Source organism: Dendropsophus ebraccatus, chromosome 5, assembly GCF_027789765.1.
Source record: "Dendropsophus ebraccatus isolate aDenEbr1 chromosome 5, aDenEbr1.pat, whole genome shotgun sequence".
NCBI classification, from domain to species: Eukaryota; Metazoa; Chordata; class Amphibia; order Anura; family Hylidae; genus Dendropsophus; species Dendropsophus ebraccatus.
The window spans coordinates 29,771,387-29,788,134 of NC_091458.1; the positions used below are offsets into that span (position 1 = coordinate 29,771,387).

Sequence of the window (16,748 nt, forward strand, 5' to 3'; positions counted from 1 at the left end):
GCCTGCACTTACACTCAGCCATTTACACTGCAGTATATAAAGTATAAAAAGTATGCTGGGGATGAACCTGCTAAATTTCTCATTCTGACTACAGATGAAAAGAAAAAGACATTGAAAATAAATTCCTAAAATGAGCCACATAACCTAAAAGTCATTATGAAACCATAGCAAAAATGATGTCCTTGTCAGGCTGTACTAAACTTTTCTCATTTCGAAGAGTGGTTTAGATGAAATACCGGGCTTCTCGTACATAATGTAGGAAGTCTTCCCTGTCAGCATATGCTGTGTTCATAGCAGAAGTGAGGATGTAACAGAATTCAAGTAGTGTTGCTCCCTACACTCCCCAAACATGATATTAAACTATTAATATTAAACTATTGGCAGGTTATTTGAATGTAACCTGCTGATAGCCCTCTTTAGCGCCTGGGGTGCTGAGGAGGAAGGTATGTGTTACTGGTCAAAGATTAGGCTGACTAACAGCGTGGTGCCAAACAGGAAGGCCGCACTGTTAGCCTAATCTTTGGGCGGGAGCACTGTTAGGAGCACTGCCTCACCCCAACAGCCTCATCCGGCCGCCCACTCCATTGATAATCAATACAGCGGTCGGGCTGGATGGCACTGTGGGGGCGTGCCAAGGCTCCCAGACGAAGATCAGGCCGATTAACAGTGCGGAACCGGCACAGAGGAGACAGATAAGACGCATTCCTTCCTCCTCAGCGCCCAGGGTGCTATAGGGGTCTAACAGGTAACTTTTTAGGATAAGCTATTGTGTGTACATGACAAGTCATTATATAATTTGCAGGTGACATTTTTTACTCTCTACACATCAGCTGGCATTGGTTGATTGAGTGGAGACTAGCTACTATGATCTCTCCCATAGAGTATATACACAAACACACACAAGGAGATCCTGCTCCCCTAAATCTCTATATCACACCCTCAGAAGCAATAGCAGCATGGAGGATATTATAAAGCAGTACTGAGCAGTGTACACTGTGACTCCAACACTGGAGTGTTCTGTGACACTGGAAGCAGTAGCAGCATGGAAGCATTATAGAGCAGTACTGAACAGTATAAGCAGCACTGGAGTGAGATGTGACACTAAAAGTAGCATCAGTAGTAGCAGCAGGGGAGCTTTATAGAGTAGTGCCTTCCTGCTATCCCTCTGCTTTTAAGCAGCTGCTTCTATCTCCATCGACTTCTATGGGCTGCAGATGTAACCAGATCCATCTCTGCCTCCGAAGATGGATTTTACCAGTGAATTGAGAAAGAGGGATTCAAGTGGGAGGGAAAAGGAGTCTGATTAGTGGAGACAAAGGCATATTTCTCTGATAAGAAACTACTACATTTCTTAAGACCACTTGTACTATTAATTTATAGGGGGTATTTTTGTATGTGTGTGATGTGTGTATGACATATAAAGAAGGGTAAGGCACGATCGCTTCTAGAAAACAGAAAAGATCACCTGAATTTCACTCCATATGTCTTCATCCAGCAATGTGGCTGCAGTGTGGTGCTGTAAAGGAACGATCAGACAATGTCCCTCTGTGAGCGAAAGGTGGTTGGGAAGACACAAATACACCTATTAAAGAAAACAGAGAAGAATAACCTGATGTATTTAGAGTCATTGTCCAATACTTAGCCATAAAATTTATAAAAGTCACTCAAACCCTATAAGACTACTAATACTGTTCAGCTCCTATTAGTCATATAGGTGGGAATGCTTATTTCAAAAAAGGTGTAAATGCTAGAGGGCATGAGTATTAGCTGAGGAGAAGTGAATATGAGACTGAAGAGATTAATGAGGCTCAGGGGTAAGAATATGAGGCTGAGAGGTGGGAATCAGGCTCAGGGGGTGTAAATATAAAGATGTGGGAGGTGAATACGAGGCTAATGAGGAGTGAATCATGCTGAGGGGGTGTGACGATGTGGACATGAGGCTGAGGGGGTGTGAGGGTGTGGATATAAGGCTGAGGGGGTGTGAATCAAGTATAGGGGGTATGAATATGAGGCTGAGGGGTGTAAAGATATAAATCAGGCTCAGAGGGTGTGAATATAAGGATGCAGGAGGTGAATATGAGGCTAACAAGATGTGAATCATGCTAAGGGGGTGTAAGGGGGGCTGAGGGGTGTTAATCAAGCTTGGGGGGTATGAATATGAGGCTGAGGGGTGTGAAGATATTAATCAGGGGGTATGAATCAGGCTCAGGGAGTGTGAGGGTGTAAATATGAGGTTGATGGGTGTAAAGGTATGAATAAGGCTCAAAATCCCTTAGCCTTGCATCCCTTAGCCCCTCCTGAAATAAAGTTCCCGTCCATATCATGGAAAAGTGCAGGCAGTCAATCAACTTATACAATTCCTGGATCATGGGAATGAGGGGGGTTGGTTGGCCATACATCCCCTTTAAACAACCACCACCACCACCCAAAAAACAAAAACAAAATGGTATTGTTTTTGCTGTTCCATCCTAGAGAAACTTGTCTCATCTTGTAGAAAAACAAGCTCTCAAATCAACACAAAGAGATAAAAAAATAAAATAAAAAAAGCTTGGTCATTAGGGCCTAAAATAGGCCGTAGACCAAGGGACTAACTGGCTATGCAAAGGGAAGCGGAGTAACAGAGGGAGGAAGCCTGGACTGCTATACAGATATGGTACCAAATTATTCAGTGTTAGACTTAAGAAAACGGAGACAACAAGTTGAGTTCATTATGATTATTATTATTATTATTTATGATTCCTTATTCCATGCTGACATAGCATCGGTATATTTTTAGCACAAGGATTTCTTCTCTTCACCAAAGGCTTCCATGTGGCACATCACCACCAAATAAACGTGACAGCTCCTGACAGACGCTCTTATCTTCCCTCTATAAAGGGCTACGGTTCCGTCTATCACAGCGCCAGCGCAGCAAGAGTCATTAATGTACAAGGCCCTTGAACACTGTGTCAGTTTTCATCTTCCAGATGCCAAAGCCGGTACCAGGTGCCCCATACTGGTTGCGCTGCGAGTGCTGAATCTCATTGTACAGCAATTTCATGCTAACCTGATTCACTCCTTGGCTCCAAGCGACAAACTAATCTTGCTGTAATCTGATGGAAAGGAGGGAATGGAGCGTCATCTTTCGACTTTACTGCCTTGTACACAACCTTTCATTTCACCGGGAAAAAAAATAAAATAAAAAGCAGTGAAACGCGTTTGCCAAATGACTTCTCACTAAGGCACTTTGCAGCCATCAATGTTCCTATTTTAAGGTTATCGAGATGAAGCTTTGGGGAAATTTATCAGTAACAATTCATTTATCTTGGCTAGGAAGGCATACATGTATGGGAATGACTTAATAAGGTCGCCCGCTTTACCATTTACATCAAGGGTTTCTGACAGGATTGTGACTTTTTGCTGCTGCCTCCCATCTATCATTCTTCTCCCCTTAATCACATTGTATCATGCTTCTGTTCAACACCTTCCGCTGATCCCGGTGTCTTTATACCAGAAATTAAGAGTGATCTGACCCCTCTTGGCTCCTCCACCCCGTCAATAAACCAGAGTAATCGGCTTAGCTGGTCTTTCAGAGTGGCTCTATTCTCCTTCGAGGGAAATCATTAAAAAAAAATTAAGTTGAGGTTCGCAATGCTGTAGGACTGGATTAATTTATAGTAGAATAATGTCCTAAATATGATAATGAGTTGCCCTTTATGGGTTGTTTAGTGCCACACTGAGCTCCTAATGCTTCATCAATGGGCGGAGCCTTTTTTATCAGTTAGTTTATTCATCTGCAGCAGTGCACGTCTGCTGACCAATCAGCATTCAGCTTCACTTTGACAACTGACATCACTTCCTGCATTTGGTCTCTTTTTTGCTATTACTAAAGACCAAATGGCCATAGTGATGGAGCCTCGGCCTCAGTTTTCACCTAGTGAGACACCTAGTGGCCGAATGTATAGTATTGTAGTTTGTAAAGAAAATAGGGAAAAAAATAAATAAATGAAGTAAATTGCAGAGATGTAGTGTATCACCTCCACTTCTGATGTAACATGATTTATTGGTAACAGTGGCCATCTAAATATTTTTGCAAATGCAATTATTTAGCAAACTTGTCTCCTCTTCCTCCTCACATGCTTTTCTTCCCCCTCCAGTGTTGAAGAAGGAGAAGGAGGCAAGTTTGCTAAATAAATGTATCTGCAAAAATACTGAATATGACGAATCCTACAAGTATAACTATATTAGTTGAGATGGGAAAACCCCTTTAAAGTCAATGTGTCACCTATATTTTGGGCTGATGATTAAAACCGATTAAATATATTCTGTGATTTATTTATTTAATAATTTTTATTTTTTTTTTACATCCTCATGGGGGCGGCCATCTTGCCTGTTCTACAAGTCACAAATGAGTGAAAATGACTGTGTACAAATAATAAGGGACATTAACCAAAACCTGCACCAACACACTGGGGTTTTATAGAACCTTTTAGCCAAGTAGTCCACAACTGAGTCTTCAGCAGTTGCAAAAGCACAAGTGTAATACAGTAGCCATAAGCTGCTGGGAGTTGTAGTTTCGCACTGGAGGGTAAAAAGTTGGAATTAAAGAGTTATTCTAGTGATCAAAAATGTATCCGCTATCCATAGGGTCTGACTGCAGGTGGTCCAAGCTCTGAAATATCCTATGATCCTCTGAATGGAGACAAGACTCTCCAGGTTGTATGGAGCAGTGTGCTGACACAGGCATCACTCGTGTATGGAGCCACTAGGTGACACATTTTTGGGTTTAGTCATTTTTAGTTGCCCCATATTACATTGAAATTGGCCAAACCTGGTGATTTCAAAAGGACAGACTGATCATCTAATGTGTCCTCTTACACAGCCCAATAAGGGGCCAGATTCTGAAATATATGGTCACCTTTATGTTTTCTATAGTCTATTGTTAAGAAAAAAAAAAATTTGAGAGGAGATAGTTAAACACGGATATTTTGTTATCCTCATTTCTTGTGAAACACACTAGAGAACATTCTATTGGTGTTCTTTTTCAACTGCAAGCTGAATTTTTTTAACGTAATAAATTGGCGTCTGGCATTTGGGATTACGAATCTGGCAAAAAAATAATTCAACAGACAATTAGAAGTGATTTAACGTGCAAAGAATCGGCGGAATAAATTATGTTACAGGGAACACGAGAACGTTCCCTGCGTCTGTAGCCCGGGTCACAGAAGGTTCCCTAAGGTGGCAACGAACCTGTCAAAATGACAATTGCAATACACCATACAGCACAGACCTGTGACTGGTGACATAACATGGATGTCTATATGATTTCGGCAATAACATTCGGGGTATAAGTGGCATTTAACCTGATGTACAACGGCAACATAATTATATTATGGGTAGAAAGCATCGGAGCAGGAACCTCGGAGCTCGACAACACCTGCTACCATAGCCACAAATCCAATTTCATCCAGGATCACACATCAGACAAGACCTGATGAAACACCTGGATCCTATAGGAATTCTGAGGATTTACCCATAAAGTCACTTCCGCAACCATCAATTGTGATCCGGCTAATCGATATACGTCACTTATTAACTACCAGGTCTTAAGGTAACTGACAGGTACACCTTTATTAAGCCTATGTAGCTTAATGTGACTGGACCATGTACTATGTAAAGTGTGGAGTTGTCTAGCACCTTCATCGAGTTTTCCTCGATTCCACACACCTCTTCCTCTATAAAATGTCACCCTACGTGTATGTAGCAAATACAGAAAATAGACTTTAAGAGCAAGAGACAGATGATCTTTAACGTGATCTGTTTTCAGTCAGTTTACAGGGACTGCTCTAGAACAACAATCCGCGCCAGGAAAAGGTCAGTCTCCCGCACACCAGGCCAAAATGAACACACTTTCCCTATCCGGGCTCTGCAGGCCCCCTGCTCGGAGACAATATTGTTTTCCTATGCTAAACAGAGAAATCCATGTAGTGAGCTCCAGCAAACTGGGCTTGTTTAGAGAATGTGTTGAGACAATACCCAAGTGTGCTGATATTTATACTTGAGAAGAATATATTACATTAAGCTGTCTCTTCTCTGACTCATCCAGTCCTGTCTATTGTCTTGTGCTGGCAGGAGGAATCCTCTATCAGCTCCCAGGCCGCCAGTCCTCTAATGCTGCTAAACTCACTCAAATTACATGGAAGGAAAAGCTATCAACAGTATCTATCTCCTATCTATCTTATATGTAATCTATCTACCTACCCACATACTAGATCTCCTATCTATCTGAAACGTAATCAATCTACCTACCGATCTACTATACCTCCTTCCTACCTATCTATATTTATATCTATCTATTATCTATCTATCTCATCTCTCTATCTAGCAAAGAATAACCGCAGCACTTCAGAGGATATCTTCAAAACATCACCTGGGATGACTTAATATCGGCCTATGTTATTTGTTGCTGACATTTTTTCCACTATTCAGACTAGTGCGGTTGTACATGCAGCCTACGTTGTGATTCCTATTATGGTAGTGTGGTATCAGTGTAGAATATGGAAGTCTCTGTTGCGTTCCTTTGCACCTTGTGATGGCCCCCATGGTGAGTGGTTGGTCTATGGCAGGGGTGGGGAACCTCCGGCCCGCGGGCCGCATCCGGCCCCTGACACCTCCGGATGTGGCCCGCGGCTCCCCTGTGACATGCGCCGCTCTGGAGGAGAAGGAGCCGACACACACGGCATCCTCCTGTGTCTGTGACAGCTGCCAGGAGGATGCTGTGAGTGCCGGCTCCTTCCCCTCAGAGCGGTGCACATCTTCTGACTCCTGCCCTCCTGTGACGTGCGCGGCGCTGGTGAGGCAGGAGCTGGCACAGACACAGGAAGATGTGTTGTATGCCGGCTCCTGCCTCACCAGCGCGGCGCAGAGCGGCGCACTTCTTCTGACTCCTGCGGGCCGCGCGCGATGACGTCATTTCATCGCACGCCGCCTGCAGGAGAAGACCGGCACAGAAGAGAGGAGGGAGAAGAGTACCTGGACAGCGTGGGAGCGGAGGAAAGGTGAGTGGGATGTTTATTTTTTTTTTATTTGGGGCAGACACTGGGGGTTAACTAGGCCACCAGGGACATGACTGGGGGGGGGGGGGGGTGTTAACTAGGCTACCAGGGACATGACTGGGGGGTTAACTAGGCCACAAGGGACATGACTGGGGGGGTTAACTAGGCCACCAGGGACATGACTGGGGGGGTTAACTAGGCCACCAGGGACATGACTGGGGGGTTAACTAGGCTACCAGGGACATGACTGGGGGGGTTAACTAGGCTACCAGGGACATGACTGAGGGGTTAACTAGGCTACCAGGGACATGACTGAGGGGTTAACTAGGCCACCAGGGACATGACTGAGGAGTTAACTAGGCTACCAGGGACATGACTGGGGGGTTAACTAGGCTACCAGGGACATGACTGAGGGGTTAACTAGGCCACCAGGGACATGACTGAGGAGTTAACTAGGCTACCAGGGACATGACTGGGGGGGTTAACTAGGCCACCAGGGACATGACTGGGGGGTTAACTAGGCTACCAGGGGCATCACTAAAGATTCAAATCAGGTACAAGGGGCATCACAGAGGGTTAACTACAATAGCAGGGGCATTAGGGGAACAATACTTTGCCTTGTTCGGGTGCTGCAAACCCCCGCTACTAACTGCCGCGCACGGTATAACATTGAGTGCGGCCCTCGAATGATTTTATTAAGGCCCGACCGGCCCTCGACATGGAAAAGGTTCCCCACCCCTGGTCTATGGGTACCCCCGCAGTTGGTTTACCGACTGTTTACTGTAATGTGAGAGAGTTCATCTAAGGTCAAGTTACTTGTAACCATACTGTCATTAACCCTCCTGGCATTACAGAGGGCAGAGATAGCCAGCCAGAGATACGGTTTACTTGAGCTGACTTGGAAGGGAGGGGGGGGGAGCAGGGGGAGATGGACTGAACAGCTCACACACAGTTTTCTGTGTCTTTAGCAGAAAGAAACAGATCAGAACTGGGGAAAAAAGACAGAAAAGGTAATGATGACATGTATAGAATGAATTGTTAGTCTCCAGGAGGGGGGGGTGATTTAAAAGGTATTTTACTTTAGTGGAATACACCTTTAAAAAGGGTTGAAAGGGGTGGCGAAAACAATTCAGCTCCAGGGAGCAGACAAGCCCTCTCAGCCACAGACACACTATTGAAACTGCATTATGCTCATCACTGTCCTTGCTTGGTATGAGAATCTGGGGGGCGACAGACCCGCTCTTACTCGTCAAATGACCCTTCTGTAACTAAGGCTGAGTAGCAAATGTTGTAGATGAAATAAAATGTAATTCTGCATAGGAATAGTTGGTATTAGAAGACACAAGGGTATTCACACCCCCTCCTGCCTGTGAGCTGCTTCAAGCCCTTCCACATAACCCACAGCATTACTATATCCAGAAGCTTTACAGCATAATCCTGTTTCGCCTTTACAGTAGATTTCCTCAAGTCATATTTAGCATCTGAAGCAGATTCACATCTCTCGCTCCAACGATCCTGCCCTAAAGTCATTTCTGACCTCACCACTTACCCAGGACTTCTGATTGTGAGAGTCCTTCATTAGTTTTAATTAGAATATGTACATCCATAATATAACAGTATCGGCCTATTCATGTCCAGTGCAAGTCACACAGTGCATAAGGACCTCTTCCTGCCTTAGTCCATAGTTTCACAGTCCTCACTGCTGATGGTGCCTGCTATAATTGCTGGAATCATCACACAAAATGATTTCCCTAGACTAGATAATCTAATATGATGCAGGCATTCTTTATTGTGGGAAAACAACGATCCCCGCCCCTTGTCGTTTATGCAATATGATATTTAGGCAGTAGAGATTTCATGTGGCTTTGCTTGGATGATGTGGTCATATAGGGTCCTAAAGCACTTTCCTGCATAAAAAGCACTGTGATTATGACCAGAGTGAAGTTTCCTGTGGTATTTCCTATATGTATGTATGAATTATACATTCTTTTACACTATACACATCAGTCCCAGCTATAGTGGCCATATATAGTGTAAAAATGCCAGCATTGGGGCATCTGTGCGTAAAGAGTCACCGCCGGAGAATCTGTGAAGTCATTAGTGGAGCATTTAAGAGTAAAGAGGGCTAAAGAGTCACCGCCGGGACCTGGAGGGCTAAAGAGTCACCGCCGGGACCTGGAGGGCTAAAGAGTCACCGCCGGGACCTGGAGGGCTAAAGAGTCACCGCCGGGACCTGGAGGGCTAAAGAGTCACCGCCGGGACCTGGAGGGCTAAAGAGTCACCGCCGGGACCTGAAGGGCTAAAGAGTCACCGCCGGGACCTGGAGGGCTAAAGAGTCACCGAAGGGACCTGGAGGGCTAAAGAGTCACCGCCGGGACCTGGAGGGCTAAAGAGTCACCGCCGGGACCTGGAGGGCTAAAGAGTCACCGCCGGGACCTGGAGGGCTAAAGAGTCACCGCCGGGACCTCTAGGGCTAAAGAGTCACCGCCGGGACCTCTAGGGGTAACGAGTCACCGCCGGGACATCTAGGGGTAAAGAGTCACCGCCGGGACATCTAGGGGTAAAGAGTCACCGCCGGGACATCTAGGGGTAAAGAGTCACCGCCGGGACATCCAGGGGTAAAGAGTCACCGCCGGGACATCCAGGGGTAAAGAGTCACCGCCGGGACATCCAGGGGTAAAGAGTCACCGCCGGGACATCCAGGGGTAATGAGTCACCGCCGGGACATCCAGGGGTAAAGAGTCACCGCCGGGACATCCAGGGGTAAAGAGTCACCGCCGGGACATCCAGGGGTAAAGAGTCACCGCCGGGACATCCAGGGGTAAAGAGTCACCGCCGGGACATCCAGGGGTAAAGAGTCACCGCCGGGACATCCAGGGGTAAAGAGTCACCGCCGGGACATCCAGGGGTAAAGAGTCACCGCCGGGACATCCAGGGGTAAAGAGTCACCGCCGGGACATCCAGGGGTAAAGAGTCACTGCCGGGACATCCAGGGGTAAAGAGTCACTGCCAGGGAATCTAGGAGTAAAGAGTCACCAGTGGGGCATCTAGGGGTAAAGAGTTACCGTTGGAGAATCTGCAAAGTCACATTTGGAGCATTTGTGGGGAAAAAGTCACTGCCGAGGCATCTAGGAGTAATGAATCAACGCTGGGGCATTTAGAAGTAAAGAGACACCATTGGGGCATGTACAGGCAGAGTCACCGCCGGGGCATCCAGGGGTAAAGAGTGGGGCATCTATGGGTAAGGAGTCACTGTTGGGTCTATGCCAGGTCTAGTTAACCTCGCTGCCATGCTGGTGTTACAAAACGGCATATCATGTCCTACACAACCATGAGGCTTTCCCTAGCATGTGAAGGACTACAGGAAGTCCCATTTGTAAACATGTAGTTACCAGTTGTGTACATGCCCTTAGTGTAAAGCAGGTTATCATATCTCACCTTCACCCCTATAGCAATGATAAGATGCTTCGGAAGCTCCGCATTATCAAAGCAGTACGGACATTTCTCCATCCTGGCAGCAAGTTTCCGATGCTCTGCAATGGCTTGCTGCCTGTCTCTTTCCTCTTCCTCATTGGCTCGTTCCTTCTTTGCCACATTGGAGACAAACATATCATCCAGGGTATAATAATCCTGGTCAGTCTTCTCTCTGAGCTGTAAAACAGAAAAACACCAACAATTTAGAAATCGTAAAAAAAAAACAAAAAAAAAAAAACAACAACCATAAAATAAAACCTGACCGATTCACAGTCTTTTACCAAGGATAATAGAAATGACAAAAGCTTTCTACCTACATGTCAAAGTGAACCTGCCAATATACAAAAGTAGAAAAGTTTTTTTTTGTTTTTTTTTTTAGAGTTTTGAAGACTTTTAAATACGCATTTTCTCTCTCCACAGGAACTTTGTGGGTGCGCTTTTTTTGGTATGAGGATGACAGTGCTAGGTGGCCTGGGCCAATCAGAAGTCACTCCTCTTCTACTCCTCCTCCGCAGAGCATTGAGACACAAACACCGTGTACAGTGTTATTCTAGATGGATTTTTAGGGTGCTAGGGTTTCTTAAAGGGATTGCCTTATCAGAGGTCTCCATGACAAGGACTACATTACACATGCCTCAAAAGGAGGGACTTATGAGAACAACCCCTTTAAAAAACCCTTTAAGAGCCTGTTGAAAGGGGAAAGGAGGACCACAGGCTACTGGAATCTGCTATATATCTCAGAAATCCTTGTGTACTACTACTGACTTATGCTAAATACTTTATGCTATTAGTTGCACTCCATTGGGGAGATTTATCAAACATGGTGAAACTGGCTCAGTTGCCCCTAGCAACCAATCAGATTCCTCTTTTCATTCCTCACAGACTCTTTGGAAAATGAAAGGTGGAATCTGATTGGTTGCTAGGGGCAACTGAGCCAGTTTCACTTTTCACCATGTTTGATAAATCTCCCCCCATGTTCTTAAAAGCTCTACTGTCTTTTTTTTTTTTTTCCATTTTTTAAAAACAAAAAGAGTTTGCTTTATAGCTAGAATAGGGGGTTGTCACTGATTTGCTCCTTCATTTTTTTCTGTAAATCCCTGAAAAACCTGTACAACATCTCACCTTCTACGTCCTATGTTATGTATGCGAATACTTGCAATAAAAGCTAATCCCGCACACTAATGATGCAGACGTAAAGGGAACGCTGATTGCTTTCATGAATAATAACGTAATCTAGAAAACTATTTTTCAGAGATTTCATTTTTTTTCCCTTTGATTTAATAAACTAAATCTACATATAACGTTATTCTGCAAAATATATTATTTTGAATGAACACATTTAAAGGCATACTAACCATTAAAGTATTGAGGTTTCTCAAAACTTGATCTTTAGGCCTCATTAGCCAATCCACGTTGATGCTGGGGCCTCACCAAACACATGCTACTGTGCAGCTCCAAAAACCGCCATGCAGTGCACATAATATCCCCTAGCAGTGCCAAACCAGCACCACGGGGCAAGCAGTACATACTGCTCCACCTGTAGTAAACCAGAGCCACAGGGCAGAAATACATACTGCTCTACCAGTAGTACATAATCATCACAGGGCAGAAACACATCCTGCTCCACCAACCAACATCACAACACAGAAATAAATGCTTTTCCACCTGTAGTAATTCAACACCACAATACAAGCAATAAATACTGCTCCATCTGTAGTAAACCAACATCACAGTGCAGCTGTACTGACCCCATTTGCAATCCTCTACCCACCTACCTACCCCTTACCCTCTAACAAACCACCTCACCCACTCTTTGAATGGCGGGTATCATCTCCCCTCCTTACCCTATTTCTCCCCACCACCACTTTCCTTCACACCCCCAAGATCTGTGGTAGAGGAGTAAGCAGGGCAGCAGAAAGAATACTGATGCCTGGAAGTAAGGGCCCTATTCCACCGGACGATTATCGTTCGCATAATCGTTAACGATTAACTATCTCAAACGACCGCTATTGCGAAAGACCTGAAAACGTTCACTCATTTCCATGGAACGATAATCGTTACTTATGATCGTAATTGCGCTCGTTTTTTCTTCGCTATCTATTGCGAACGACCGAACGATGTCTTATTCAATGCGAACGATTAGCGAACCTTTTGCGAACGAGCAATGATAAAAATAGGTCCAGGTCTTATAAAGCGATCAACGATTTCTCGTTCGGTCGTTAATCGTTAACTGCATTTCAACCGAACGCTTATCGTTTAGATTCGAACGATTTAACGATAATCTGAACGATAATCGTCCGTTGGAATAGGGCCCTAAGTGGACAGGATTATCTCCCTGGTAATTTTTTTAAATTTTTTGCTATCTTACAGTTCAGCACGTACGCACACACATCTATATAGATACAAAGACAAATGTACATGTGGCTACTGACATCTAGGCACGCTTCCATGAATTCACAATGTCTTGGGCTCTAAAGCCCTAAAGTCAATGGATTGAATTTCAAGGCATGACAGAACAATCCCCACACCTAAAAACAAAAGAAACCCGTGAGCCACATCTTTTTCTTTAGCAGACATGCCTGACAGCCTTGGCATTTCCAAGTAAGTGGTAGAGAGAACCAGAAACACACAGGGGTCCCCGCTGCGAGGGAACCATCTGACCATGACCAATACCAGGGCCCTGTGGGACACATAGCTGATGGGTTGTATAAAACATATGGCTTATTTCTGCACATAATAATACAAGCAGATATACTGAATGTCTTAGCAGAAGAAAATATATAATACAAGGTAACTGATTTATCATCATGGCGGACTGGGCTGAATGGAGAAGATTATGAAAGAGTACGACTTTGAGCAGAGCAGACGTAACTGCATTGTAATCACTATATGGTCACTGTATAACGGTAATATCAGTAACAGTACAGTAGTATTATCAAGTCATTGGGCAGCCATATTATTTGTCCCCTGTATAGTGGACGCATTAGTATCTGGTATAATGAGTTTTATTAAGTAAAAATATGGTGACGATATTAAGTCACTATGTAATGGTAATATATGGTCATAGTATGGCAACTTTCCTATAGTGGTGTTCTGTTAGTAGCAGTTAGGGTGGGTTCAGACTACAGAATTCACGCAGATAAATTTCGCCGAATTCCGTCGCTAGAATGCGCTCACGGCCGCACGCCTTTCCGCCAGCTCCATAGACACCATTCTATGGGCCAGCTGATTTCGCATTCGGCCGTGCGCGCGTACAGGCGGCGGAATTCCGCGGAATTTATCCGTGAGAATTCCTCAGTGTCAACCCACCCTTAGACGGTAATAGCATGGGATAATACTTGTTCCTTGTATACTGTTTTTTTGTAACCTTATGACTACCATGTTTCCTCCCAAAAAAGACCTGCCCCCCTGGCTTCATTTTGCAGGCTTTGTGGAGTAGGCTTGAAATATAGGCCCTACTCCAACAATAAGCCCAATCAGGGCCAGACTTGTTATGCTACGCCCCCCACCTGCTCAGCACAAGCTGCAGGGGAAGCAGGAGGGCTAAGAAGATGCAGCCAACTACACCCGTTTCATAGACTGCACTCTATGCACAGGTGGATTCTGTGGTCTGCCCAAAGAACTCACATGTCAATTCTTTGGAAGGGGGGGGGGGGTTGGCTACAGAATCCAACGGAGCATACAATAGAGTCTATGTGGTGGGTGGAACTTCAAGTGGGAGCGGGGTTGGGGAGAGGGGTGCTGTGTTTGAATGGCGAGCGGTGGAATCCGCAGCAAGTTATCGGCGTGATTTCCGTAGTGTGCACATACCCTTACAGTGAAGGGTGAGGGTGATGTATATAGTAGGGAGGCCTAACTACAGGTGAACCTACAGTATAGGAGCCTAAAAACAGTGAGACATACAGTATGGGGGCTATCTACTGTATAGAGTGGGCTACAGTGTAGGGGAACAACAATTTTTCTCAGAAAATACTTTGAGAAAACAGTATATAGTGGTACACAGTAGTCTACTTTAGTACTGTTACACACTGCAGTTTTAATTTGGTGCAAACCTGCGAACTATACATATATTTTAGCAGGGGCAATTCTTATGAGCAGCCTGGTGCCCATGGTACAGTTATACAGAGTGTATACAGGTACAGGGTGTTGCACATTAAAACACCATCCAGGGGCAAAAAAAAAAAAAAAAATAGTCAGCTGCTACTTGCCCATAACAATTACATTCTGGAAGTCCTGGGTGGCACAACCATCAGGTTCCTAACTCCACCAGGAACTAAATATGAGGCCCTATGGTGCAGAATAGACCCGTCCTACAAGTCATGTGAACAGAACCCAACAAACAAGCGAAACAAACTGTATTCCGTACCCGAATAACCACAAAACAAAAACTGCAATAGAAGCGCAGATCAGGGTGATGAATGTCACACGAGGCAGGAGGTTAATGGATTCCTCCTAGACATCTCAAGACATATTGACTTGTAAATGGGATCCTGTGGACCAGTCTAGGAGTTATCGATCAGGGCTGAACGCTTGTTGTGTTCCTTTTCGCTTTGTGTCGTCCATTTATATGACTGAATATGTATGCAATGCTATACATATGGCTGCCTGATAGATTACTTACTAGTCAGGTGCCCACAGAGGCCCTCTACTTACAGAGGCTTAGAAAGAATTACAATATCTTCTCTGGTGGCTTTGTTTCTGATGCGGATAAACCTATAGTATACACTGGTATATACTTACACTTAGGAATACAGTATAACAACAAACTCAATTGGCCAAGATCATAAATCTGGCCCAATGATAGTTGTAAGTATTGTCCGTACTGTATATAGAATACGAGAATGTGCACGTGCAGTTAAAGGGGTCATTAAGACGCATGTCTATATGCCCTGCTAAGGAATATGGATACCAGGAACCCCCTTATAGGAGTCTATATGGAGAACTGCTCTGGTGGATAGGATACAAATGTCAAAATGCGCTGTTTGCTAGAGGTGGCAGGATCGACTGACTACCACAGCAACTATAATCTGAAACGGTTTGTGTTTTAAGATTTTATATTTTATTCAGTAGGGATGTCAATGAGGAAAGGATCAGGAACATGTTTAAGGTACATTCGCTTTAAGTGTAGCATATCAATAGAACGGTGCTGGCGCAGGGAAGCTGGAGCCGCCCCGGGCTTGAAGCACTGGAAGCTGGCCATGTCACCCCCAGTGGGAGTAAACCTCTGCCACTCTGTGACACGGCTCCATTAATTTTAATGGAGCCGGATGTTGTGTATTTTTTCAAAGGCATTTGATACTGTGCCGCATGAAAGGTTGGCCTACAAAATAAGGATGCTGGGACTCGGGGAAAATATATGCAAATGAATAAGTAACTGGTTGTGGGACAGAAAACAGAGGGTGGTCATTGATGGAACATATTCAGATTGGGTTTTAGTTACTAGTGGGGTACCACAGGGGTCAGTGTTGGGTCCACTTCTTTTTAATATTTTTATTAATTATCTTGTAGAGGGGCTACAGAGTAGAATCTCCATTTTTGCAGATGATACTAAACAGGGTAAAGTAATCAGTACAGAGGAGGATAATATCATATTACAGAGGGATTTGGAGAAGCTAGAGGCTTGGGCGGTGAAATGGCAAATGAAGTTTAATGTGGATAAATGTAAGGTTATGCACTTGGGCCGTAGAAATAATAAGTACAGTTATGTGCTAAATAATAAAACACTGGGTAAAACTACTTCCAAAAAAGACCTGGGGGTATTGGTGGACAGTAAACTCAACTTTAGTGATCAGTGCCAGGCAGCAGCTGCCAAGGCTAATAAAATAATGGGATGCATCAAAAGAGGCATAGATGCTAAAGATGAGAACATAGTTTTGCCTCTTTATAAATCACTGGTCAGACCACACATGGAATACTGTGTACAGTTTTGGGCACCGGTATATAAGAAGGACACAGCTGAACTAGAGCGGGTGCAGAGGAGGGCAACAAAGGTCATTAAGGGAATGGGTGGGTTACAGTACCAGGACCAGGTTTCCCTAGGTTGAACCTTAAGCGACTCTTGTCTTCTTTCAGTCTTATTTACTATGTTACAGAGGGGCGGGGGTTCCTCCCACTGGGCCGGGCCACCTCCAGTGCTTCAAGCCCGGGACGGCACCTGGTAATAGACCGGCGCCGTGCAGGAAACCGGGCCGCGGATCAAAAAAAAAAAAGACTGCAGCACCGGCACTGTTTTATTGATAT

The 16,748-nt window shown here is 44.7% G+C and overlaps 1 protein-coding gene and 1 long non-coding RNA gene across 3 annotated transcripts in view; one reads left to right on the top strand and one right to left on the bottom strand.

The window, feature by feature from the left end:
* Nucleotides 1–16,748, top strand: part of LOC138792387 (uncharacterized) — a 298,550-nt gene that overhangs the window by 200,464 nt on the left and 81,338 nt on the right. The gene's annotated exons all lie outside the window — the stretch shown is intronic.
* Nucleotides 1–16,748, bottom strand: part of CWF19L2 (CWF19 like cell cycle control factor 2) — an 89,191-nt gene that overhangs the window by 16,021 nt on the left and 56,422 nt on the right. For both annotated transcript variants that reach the window (XM_069969751.1, XM_069969753.1), the window contains exons 13-14: nt 10,473–10,685; nt 1,466–1,582 (exon numbers count right to left, since the gene is read on the bottom strand). In XM_069969751.1, the coding sequence (XP_069825852.1) occupies nt 1,466–1,582; nt 10,473–10,685 (330 nt within the window). The remainder of the gene's footprint in view (nt 1–1,465; nt 1,583–10,472; nt 10,686–16,748) is intronic.